Raw genomic sequence first — 11259 nt, 5'->3', positions numbered from 1 at the left:
CTGTCACACCGGGACCTCTAGTTTCAACCCGCCCCTGGGTTCTCCTGTAGCCCCCGTCCACGTTTACCCTCTCTCCTCCCACGTAGGCCGCAGAGCCCTGAATTTCCTCACTGTTTGTGTTTGTTCAACATTTGAAGGGACCGCATCACCGACTCAATGGACATGAGTTTGAGCAAACTCCAGGAGTTGGTGGTGGACAGGGAGGCCTGGCATGCTGCAGTCCATGGAGTCGCAAAGAGTCAAACACGACTGAGCAACTGAACTGAACTGATGGTAAAAAACCGGTTCAGGAAAAACTACCAAGAGTAATTAAAGTCTGATAAGGAAGAGGGAAGAAATGGGCAGGCAGCTTTAACCTCAGTAAAACTTAACTAGGAAAATCTGTAAGATCACTTCAGGCATTATGGACATTTTTAACATTAATTCTTCCAACCCACGAGCATGGAGTATCTTTCCATTTATTTGCGTCTTCAATTTCTCTCATCCATGTCTTAACAGTTTTCAATGCACAGAATTGTCATGTAAGGTATCTCACATTAAGGAACTGTTACTGTCTTTGGTGTCAAGTTACTGAGCTTATTTTTTAAAGAGAAAAACGGTCCTTATCTTTTGAATTGTTAGAAACGACCTACTTCAAAACAACAGAAAAAGGTGGGAAATAAGCAGAGCACTAAGACGACTGTGCGCACTGTGAAAGCCGTTGGGGATGGGAGTGTTCACCGTACCGTAATCTTTTTAAAATTGACTGCCTTGAAAAGCGGCGTCCCCAGCACCCAGAGCTCCGCCTGGCACCCGGCAGGGACTCAGTTAACGGATTAACTGACACGGCCAGGCGGCACCTGCCGGGCGAGCGCAGTGCCCCAAGGAGCAGGCCGGCAGGGCTCAGTCCCCAGGCTGCTAAGAGGCCCTTCTCAGCCGAGCCAGACTCACTGTGCTGCAGCGTCAACACCGCCCTCTAGAGGATAAAAGGTGACGTAGGCAAGTCCTCTCAAGTGCTCTCACGCCCAACCTTGGACTTCATTAAAGAGCTGAACTTCCCCTGCGGCTCAGACGGTAAAGAATCTGCCTGCAACGCAAGAGACACAGGTTCGATCCCTGGGTCGGGAAGATCCCCTGCAGAAGGGAATGGCTACCCACTCCAGTGTTCTTGCCTGGAGAATACCATGGACGGGGGAGCCTGGCGGGCTGCAGTCATGACCGAGTGACTTCATGTCTTCACATTAACATTCCCTCCACCAGCTAAGAAGCTTCTAACACTTCCATTTGCCCCAAGTCTGTTCCTTCTACCACACGAAGTGGAGTACAACTTGAATCACACACATACATGTTTTCATTAATAATTCTTTATTTAAACTTTCCAAGGATCCCAAACCCCATTTAAAAATTATTTAATTGCAGAGCATTCCAATCAAAGCACACGAAACCCTCATAACTAGTATCACAACTCACAATAAGCTCTTACTGTGAGATAAAGTTTGTTTTACCCTTTATTACAAAGGCACAGGAAGTCATCTGACACTCCAGATGTTAACCCCACCGCATACTAACGTCACACTCATGTGCAACTCAATACAATTGTTAAAGCTGACAGTAGTCTTCCAATGACCTGGAAGGAGTGACAGATTCTCTCTATAAATAACACTTAAAAAGAGGTTCTGGGCCTTAAGACCGATACAGGCGTAACAAAGGGGACCTGAAACTTCCTGCCAGGGCAGCTGCATTTCGTGGCAGAGTAAGACTTCGAATGATCCAAGTCTGTTCCCGGCAACAGGCACAGCGGATCAACTTTGCTGAAGATACAAAGTGAGCACTTACTAACAAGCTACAAAGATACTTTCTGTCAGCTCCACGTGAAGGCAGTCCTGGGATCATTCCGAGACCAGGCCTCCTGTCAGCTCCGTCTTCACAGGCACGTCCTAGATCTGGTCTTCGGGGCAACCCCGGCGGGGCCCCCGCGGCTCACCGGGGCAGGCCAGCCTCCGCCGGGTCCCCGCCTGAGGAGGCGTCCGGGCCGGCCTCTTGCTCAGCACCGGCCCCGACTTCCGGCTCCGCGGGGCTGCCCGCACCCGGCCCGTGTTCCGGCTCCGCGGGGCTGGCCGCACCCGGCCCGTCTTCCGGCTCCGCGGGGCTGGCCGCACCGGGCGCCGCAGCGGCGCCCTCTCGCTTCTTTCCCACCGGCACCTCCAGCCCCATCATGCGCAGGTAGTGCAGCCGCTCGTTCCTGGGCACGAAAGTCCGCACGGAGGCCTTGCCGCGCCAGCCGCACAGCACGATGGGGCACTGCAGCGTGTCCGGCTTCCTGCGCACAGAGCGGCTCCCGGTTAGCGGTCCTCGTCTGCTCACGGCAGCCTCAGAGGCCAGCGCAGACGACCGCGCCCACAGCCACCCCCAAGCCGGTCTGCCCTCCTACGGGCGTCCCTCCTCCCGACTCGAATACCGCCAAGGCCCTCAGGCTGGCCAGTGTCTCCCTCTACAAACTCGCGGGCGAGCCCCCAAGTCTGCAGACGTCCAGCACTCTCACCGTGAGCATCTGCAGGCACCTGCGCCCTCTCAAGTCTGAAGGCCTATCCCTACGCGTCCCTGCCTACTGACCGACAAGGCACGCAGCCCTGTCCCTCACAGCCCATCCGGACACACGAGCACACCGAGGCCCCCAGAGGCTGGATGACACGGCCCGGAGCCGGGATGGCAGGGGCTCAGGGTCGGGGACCAGGGCACCCGCCCTCCCCACACTCGAGGCTCCCGGCAATGCGGTCTGGGTCCGCACCCCTGACAACACCGCCCCGACGCGCCGGCCTGTCCTAGGGAGGAGGGCGCTGACGGTCGGTGCCACTTGGGTGCCCCTTACCCAGCACGGTGCCTGTCACAGTGGGCCACACGCACTGTGTTTAGCTCCTTTCGCAGGAGACTCTGGTCTAGTTTTTGAGCTCCTAAAGGCCTTGTTAAGTAAACACATGTCCCAAGCCCACTGGCGACAGGCATCAGTGATGCAGGCGGAGCAAGAACCAAACAAGGGTTTAAGTAATAACTAAGAAAAAACAAACAGAAAAAGATGAGAAAGGCCTGAACCAGTAAGAAAAACCACTAAAAGAGAAAGACAGAAATCTATCGGACCTTTCTATTTTTTTAGAACGATTTTAGTTGACTAAAAAAACGATGAAAGAAAAACCTAACACAATTCTCATACTCCAGTTTTCTTCCTTAAAAAAAAAAACATCTAATTCCTGAAGCTCTTTTCACCTCAGTACTTCAACTGGCAGAAACCAGCGTACATGGAACACTGAACCCACACCTTAAAACTGCCCATTTTAAATTTTCTGTGAGCCGCCCAAATACTAATATCTTAAAACTGACCTGCCCCCTCCACCCTGGGCAGTGCAGAGCCCCCTGAGGCCAGGCCCCGCCGCTGGCCCCACCTCAGGGGCTGGGCCCCCAGCTTCCCTCCCACCACCCAGAGGCAGGCCAAGGCCCGCCTCGGGATGAGCTGCCCAAACCGCTCTCCAGCCCAGGGCCTGTTCTCTCTCCTCTTCGGGAGGCAGCGTTTTGTCAGAGGCAGCTGCTGAGTGGGAACCAGCTGGGGTGCAGATGCTGACTCGGCCACCCCCACCCCGCTGAGGGCCCCGGGCCGGCACTCAAGTCCCCTGTCCCGTTTCTGGCAAGTGCGGACCACCCGGAACCACACCCTCCTGTGAGGGGTGTCACTGAGCGGTGGTCCTGGGGGCCATGGCGGCTGGCACGGCCGCCCCCACGGGCAGGGCAACAGCACCGGACACGGCCGGCAGGCGTGGGAGAACGCAGCCTCTCTTAACGGCCCGTCTTTACACCGACCCTTCGCTTTATCCTCTGAACAAACATGCACAGGTGCTTCATAAAGAGGATCGTCACGGTGACACCCGGGAACACTGCAGTTCTGAAAGGCTTCTAAGACACAACCCTGCCCTCTCCCACAGAACGCGGAGGCTTCAAGGGCGGAGCATCTCACTTACGTGGGGTCCGGCTCATACTTCAGGACGACGCTGCCCTTGGCTGGAAGAGAAACAGACACCGCTGCTTGAGCCCTCCGGGCCCAGATGCCTCTGCTGCCCTCGTTCACGGGCCCAGAGGAGAGAACCTAGATGCTAGGTCTCAGGGGTCTCGGAGGAGGCCAGAGGCCTTTCTTTAGAAGCCCACCAGGCTGCCCCACACCAGGTACCAAGTGGGGCCGTGGAGACAGTGGAGTCAGAGCGCTCAGGGATTCGGCCGCTCTGCAAGGCTCTTTCGGGCGCAGGGAGATGGGGATTAACCACTGCTTAATTCTCAAAACGCAAGATTAAAAAGATAATTGGTCCAACTCCCAGAAACAGCGGGAAAGAACATATAAAAATTGTCAAAATCATACTGCAATCATCTAAAGGCAGGATTAAAAGGAAAAAAACAAAACTGACTCCAAGCAGTTCCCTTATCCTTGACGACAACCCCCACGGTGAACGCGGTTCCACCCGAGGAGTCGAGCGAGGGGAGGCCGCGGGGTGCCTGCGCGACTTTAATACTGCGTCTATACCGTCTCCCTCTAACCGAGCCAGAAACGCGGGTTCAGCGATAAAGAAGGAAGCGAGAACAGAAAGCAAATGCAATTAGAATCCCCGGCAGCCCTATTTCCATTCTGAGCTGAAAACCTCACTAGAGAGATGTAGGGTGGAAGGCTGGGAGACAGGAAAGCCCGGCTGAGCCCGACGCGCCCTGCAGCGCGGGGGGCTGGCCAAGACGCCAAACGAACCACATCCTGTGCTGGCTGCCCTCCTGGGCCTCGGCTTCCCCGCCCACAGATCCCCACCCCATCTGCCGGCCCCACACCTGCACAGGCTGGCGCGAGGAGCGGGCCGGGGAGAGCGGGGACTAATCCCCCATCGGCGTGCGGGGACTACCGCCTCCGTCCCTCAGATCCCTCGGCAGGTGGACGCAGGCCCTGAGAACCGAGCCTCAGCGTGCAGAACACGGAGGCGAGAAAGGCCCAGCAGGCAGGAGCGCCGAGCCGCCCCAGGGGAGGACGGGCTGCATCTTCGCGTCAGGCCGCTTACCCATGTCCTTGACCTGGCTGTAGGCCTCGCTGCTGAGCTTCCTAAAGAACGGGTTTTCCTGGGTTAACAGAACTTGGACGTCTTCTATTGATACGGTGATGATTCTTGAGTTAATAAACGGATACAACGTATATATTCCCTGGGGGATACAGAGACCCATCACCGTGATGACCAGTGTGAGGCGGTGCCCGGGGTCTGCCCCCTCAGCACGGCCCCTACCCGGGGGTGGGGGGACCCCGGTGACACGGGGGTCGCACAGGCAGACATACCCCCCAGCCCAGGAGAGCTCAGAAACCACGAGAGCTCCCGCTGGAGGCAGAAACCAGGCCGGCTCAGAAACACCTGTCCATGGCCTCACCTCCTGTGCCAACCGGAAAGCACAGTCGAACTCTTCACCGCTGTTATTTCGACACCAGACTTTAATCCCGGTGTTAATGACCTGTGATGGAAAACACAGATGAAACAAACGCATGAAAGCGGAAGTCAGAAAAATCAATGGGAATACTCCCTTCCGTCAGCCCCCGAGGAGACAAAGCTGTCAGCAGCTGCTCAAAGAAGGGAAGAAGTGGCCGCCACGGTCCTCTGACTAAAACAGACACTCTCTCAGCCTGACTGAAGTCCTCAAGCGGTTCTGCTTTACGTGGCTTATACTAACACTTAGCACACGTGTGTGTATGCGCTCAGTTGCGAAGTCCTGTCCGACTTTTTGAGACCCCATGGACTGTATTCTGCCAGGCTCCTCTGACCATGGATTTCCCAGCCAAGAATACTGGAGTGGGTTGCCATTTCCTTTTCCAGAGGATCTTTCTGCCCCAGGGATCAAAGCCATGTCTCCCGCATTGGCAGGTGGATTTTTTTTTTTTACCACTGAGCCACCAGGGAAGCCCAATAATTAGCACTTAAATAAGACACTAAAACTAGGAAACTCTGAGAACACAAGAAATGCATGTGGTCCACGGGCCATCAGGAGCAAGGGTGCCATCACCCTGGAAACCCCGGTGGGCCCCTGGGAAAGGACAGTGCCGAGCCCTGTCCTGAGAATATGTGACGCCCAGGACCTCCAGACCACACGGAGGTAGGCCGTGTGAAACAAACAGGCGAGAGGGAAATGAGCTGGGAACACAGTTCAGCAAGTAAATGCAGGCCCTAAAGGCTACCGTTAAGAACACACGAAACCAAGGCCCACAGAGCAGCAGGCAGGCCCCGGTGCCCCACGACACAGATGGCGGGAAGGACGCGGCCGGACGGCCTGCACCCAATGGCGGCTCTGAGACCCCTGGGCGGGCGGCCCGCACCCACTGGTGGCTCTGAGACCCCCAGAAGGGCGGCCCGCGCCCACTGGTGGCTCTGAGACCCCCAGAAGGGCGGCCCGCGCCCACTGGTGGCTCTGAGACCCCCAGAAGGGCGGCCCGTGCCCACTGGTGGCTCTGAGACCCCTAGGCAGGCGACCTGCGACCACTGGCGGCTCTGAGACCCCCGGGTGGGCAGCTGAGCCCTGGCCCCTCCAACAAAGCGGGAGCAGCGAGAAAGGACGGCCCTCCGTGGCCGGGACCCCACCTTCATCCTCTCGCTGTTGTTCAGCAGCACGTTTCTCAGCTCCTTGGACACCATGTAGAGCTGCCTCTTCTTTCCTTCCGTGGTACGGGTTAACAGATTCGTCTTTGGGAACGAGGGATCCAAAGCATAAAACTTCCTGTTAAAGAGACACAGCTGGTTACGAGGGTTCAGCTCAAACATGACGCCGGCCTTGTGGCGTCCCGCCCCTGCATGGTCTAATGTCTCATGCTCGTGTGGTTCAGGGCCGGGGGCTCTGCCCTGGACGCCCACTGTCTAACCCTAACGTCCCCCGCTTGGCCTGCACCTCCTGGATCCAGGACCTGCGTTCACAGGCACAGCGTCTCCCCCAAATTCCAACAACACACCTGAGAACACTCCCCCTTCACGGACATTTTAGGAGGGATTTTCACAAACACAGGCAAAGGACCAGTCATCTACAGGACAGCATATGTGAGCGCTTTGGTTCACAGACGCTAAATTTAACCGACAAGGAAGAAGTGAACCCGACAGATATCCTGAGCACCTTTCCCCTGTGATCGACCCAGAAACCCCACCCGACCAACCCTCCCTAACCGGCAGCAAGGTGGGGCGCCCTGGCCATGGACCCCCACCGAGGGCTTCCCACTCGGGCCCCCAGTCCAGAGTCCCCATCTCCGTCATCTCTGCCTTCAGGGGTCCAGCATTCTCTGATTACTGCTCACCTTAAACTGAGGGTTTGCTAAACACCCTCTAAAGCTTCCCCCAGCTCTCACAGGCAATTAAAAAGGAGCTAAAAGAACAACTATGGTTACACGTGACCCCGTGTGCATTTAACCCCACGGTAAACATAAACAAGGAATTGTAACAGGCCGAACGAATCCTTACTGGATAGGTGGAAACAGCGGGTCGTCTTCGGGAATAAACACAAAGGGATCTTCCTTAAACCCAAACAGCTTCATTTTCTTGGATGGAGGAGGGCTGAGGCGGGTATGGGATGAGGGCATCTGTCAGCAAGGGGTCGCAGTAGTCCCTCCAGCCCAATACTCCCCGCAGCCCCACCCCGCCCTGCAGGGACGCGGGTCTCTTCCTTGCGGAGGACGATCCGAGGCGTCCATCCCCTGCGGTTATCAGCCCTGGGGCCCACACAGCCAGGACCTGCTCGCCCCTGCGAAGCCGCCACCCGGACCCTGCTGAACCCCGAGGGCTGGGCAGACGCTGGGGCGCGAGGGCCACGACGCAGTGGTCCTCACCCGCACACGCCGTCCCTCTTACTCCCACTGCTGTCCATGTTCTCCGCTCTCTCCACTGCTCCTGTGTCGCTGATGCCAGGTGCCAGCTTGCTCTCCAGCTCCGAGGTGTCGGAGGTGCAGCCCGCCATGGGCTCCACAGGGCTTGGGAGGACGGGGGCCCGCGGCTCTGCCAGCTCACCCTGCAGCTGGACAGGGACACGCTCGTTAACACTGGGACAGCAACCGCCTCTGTCCTGACACAGGCAGGGAAGATTCCAGGGCCACAAAACCCACCCAAACGAATACAGCAATTCACATGCAAAAGACAGACAACAGGATTCTTTAAAAAAGTATTTTAAATCTGCTATTATAAGCAGAATTCATGGGCACAGAGTCTAGTTTTAACTTCCTGTTTCTTAGCGGGGGCCAGCAACACCGGCCTGTCTTCACCCAGAAATTCTGCCAGGCATCTGCTCTGTGCGGTGAGTCACATGCTTCCAGACACGCTACACAGGGCCGAGAAGAAAGACAAGGACTCAGAGAGGAGAGTGGAAACGCTCCAGGGCCCAACGGAAGAAAGATGAAGTGCACCTCCCACGATGGAGGGACCACTTGCCGAAAAATGAGCAAAGTGTCTTACTGCCGTTAACTTTTTACGTATACCTTATGTAAGATCTTAGACAACAAAAGATCGCGTGACACACAGCACAGGGCCTACTGGTAACAACGCTGCTTATATACTTCAAACTTGCTATGAGAGACCTTAAAAGCTCTCACCTTGGGAAAAGACACCCCACAACCAGGTGTATGTGCACGGAATCACCCTGGTGCCCCTGAGCCGACACGATGGTCTGTGTCCATTACATCTCAACTTGGTAACCTTCTTTAAAACTGTACATCCTTTCTAACAAGTCACCAGGCTGGTAAAAGTGGTATTTCCCAACCCTTATGAAGTGAGTTTACAAATCAGGTTATGTACACGGGAAAGTCCAACACATCTGTCAGGTTCACAAAGCTATTAAGCGGACAGGCTGGTAAGGTTCTGTAACGCTGTGCAACACTGCCTCCCAGAAACGTGGTCTAATTGTAAAAGAAAAAGGCAAACAAAGAACAAACCCCCAAATCCTCTGCCAAGGTTAGCAAGGCTGTGTGTCCTTTCCACCCCGCCCCTCAAGTCTGGAAACCGCCTGCTTTCCAGAGCCCCCTTCCCGCGCCCCTTGACCCAGGAAGCTCCTTCTGTTGGGCGCAATGCTGAGATCTGACCCGGCGCCCTCACAATGACACCAACAGCACTCTGTCCGCATGCCTCTCCCCGGCCCCAGCTCCAGCAGCGTTCACACTCTGCATCGCTTCAACGGGACAATGGCGTCCTGAAGACCGAGGCCCCCAGTCTTATCACGTGGCCCCAGCAGCGCCATGCTAGGTGGGCTCACGAGTGCTCTGACCAGGTCAAATGTGACCAGTGCAAAGTAAGATGGATCTCAGAGTGCAAAATTCACAGTTTTTAAGTCTCAGAACGAAAGCATACAAACTACTTCATTAGTAACATTGTGACTGCATGAAAATCACATGTAATGTAAGGCAACAGTTGCAAGATGATTCAGTTGCAGACGAGGTCGGCGTTCACATGTTGAGCGCCTGGCTGTGAGCTCCACGCCTCCTCTCCTGACGGGGACCAAGGGCTGTGAGAGGCAGGAGCCCCGCCTCCAGGGGACCCTCTCCAGCCTCACAAGCCCCAGGACGACTGCTCGGAAGCGCCGCGTCACCTCGCCATGAGGCTGTGCCTGCAGGCATCTACCTGGATGAGCCATACCCTAGAGAATGGTTGGCTTCTGTTTCTCCAAAGGCTATAAGCACCACCGGTCCTCATCTTCCCACACGGACCCGAAGAAATTAGAGCCCCGCTGACAGTGACCCCAGGCCCCAGTCCACGGCAACAGGAGGCATGCTGATGGACGAGCTATCAAGTCCCACCGCACGCTGACAAAGGGGGGTACCGCGCTTCACACCACAAGCCTGAGTTAAGACTCAGAGGCTGCCCTCGGGGTTCCCTGGTGGCTAGGGGTAAAGAATTCACCCGCCAGGGGTTCGGGGAGACCCCACAGGCCTCCGAGCAACTGAGCCCGCGGGCCACGATTACTGAGCCTGCGAGCCACAACTCACAAGCCCATGCACACTTCCTGGAGCCTGTGCTCCTCGACAAGAGAACCCGCTGCAAAGAGACGCCCCCATACCGTGACTAGAGAAAAGCCTTCATGGCAAAGACGGCCCAGCACAGCCAAAAACAAATAAATAAAATTATTTAAAAAAAATAAAAGAGCAGCAGCTGCCCTCTCCCCACCTCTCTGCCTCATGGCCTCCCTCACACAACCCTGGGGGCGGCTGAGGTTCATTATGACGGATCAGCCCTGCCCACGTCCACCTGAGGCAGGCCTGGACAGCCTGGCATTGCCCCTCACGGCCAAGGGGAAGGCTGCCGGCCTGCAGCTGGCAGAGCTGTCCCAGCTGAAAACCACCCGTGGGAACACAGGGCTCAGACACCACCAGCAGGGATTCTGACTGAGCCACAGAGCAGTCTTCACGCCTCTTCAAGTTTTATTAAAGAAGCAAGTTGAAGATGCAGAAGGAAGGTGTGTGTGTGTTAAGTCGCTCGGTCACGTCCGACTCTGCAGTCCGTGTCTACTCCAAGGACCATAGCCCATGCAATTCCCAAACTCCACCTTTTCCACTTCCCTTATAAGGTGGCTCAGCTGGTAAAGAATCCGCCTGCAATGCGGGAGAGACCTGGGTTCCATCCCTGAGTTGGGAAGATCCCCTGGAGAAGGGAAAGGCCACCCACTCCAGTATTCTTGGGCTTCCCTGTGGCTTAGCTGGTAAAGAATCTGCCTGCAATGTGGGAGACCTGAGTTCAATCCCTGGGTTGGGAAGATGCCCTGGAGAAGGGAAAGGCTACCCACTCCAGTATTTTGGCCTGGAGAATTTCATGGATGGTACAGTCCATGGGGTCACAAAGAGTCAGACACAACTGAGCGACTTTAATTAAAAGTTTTAAGAAATTGGTGCTTTTTGGAAAACTCAAAAATATAAGGACACCATCACCACCACACACACAAGAACACCCGACTGCCCTCCACCCTGCAAACATGCTCCGGGGTCAGCTCCTCCTCACCCGTTAGCAAGGCCACACAGCACGCTCTGCTGTCCCGGGAGACGCTTACCTTTGGAGGACGCTTATTCCACGGCATCGAAGCCTTCTTCACCAACACCGCCACAAAGAAGCCTCCAGTGTTCTGATGATGTGGTAATATTCTAAGACTGAAAAAGCACACGCATACACAACTTACCCTGTTTAACTGATCCAAAATACAATCTCATAACACAATATATTACTCACAATACAACACACAACCCTCACTGAGAGAACGGCAGTGTGTCAC

General features: G+C 55.7%; 1 protein-coding gene across 2 annotated transcripts in view; it reads right to left on the bottom strand.

The window, feature by feature from the left end:
• Positions 1-1325: 1325 nt before the first annotated feature.
• The window catches only part of NSUN2 (NOP2/Sun RNA methyltransferase 2), a 33626-nt gene continuing 23692 nt past the window's right edge, over positions 1326-11259 (bottom strand). The window contains exons 12-19 of one of the 2 annotated variants that reach the window (XM_061393895.1): positions 11041-11137; positions 7844-8028; positions 7479-7571; positions 6615-6750; positions 5416-5496; positions 5058-5196; positions 3987-4026; positions 1326-2299 (exon numbers count right to left, since the gene is read on the bottom strand). In XM_061393895.1, the coding sequence (XP_061249879.1) occupies positions 1960-2299; positions 3987-4026; positions 5058-5196; positions 5416-5496; positions 6615-6750; positions 7479-7571; positions 7844-8028; positions 11041-11137 (1111 nt within the window). In that variant the 3' untranslated portion in view covers positions 1326-1959. The remainder of the gene's footprint in view (positions 2300-3986; positions 4027-5057; positions 5197-5415; positions 5497-6614; positions 6751-7478; positions 7572-7843; positions 8029-11040; positions 11138-11259) is intronic. The other variant, XM_061393896.1, reaches the window with a different exon arrangement.

This window comes from Bos javanicus, chromosome 20, assembly GCF_032452875.1.
Source record: "Bos javanicus breed banteng chromosome 20, ARS-OSU_banteng_1.0, whole genome shotgun sequence".
Lineage (NCBI taxonomy): Eukaryota > Metazoa > Chordata > Mammalia > Artiodactyla > Bovidae > Bos > Bos javanicus.
This window is presented reverse-complemented; position numbering and strand designations above follow the sequence as displayed.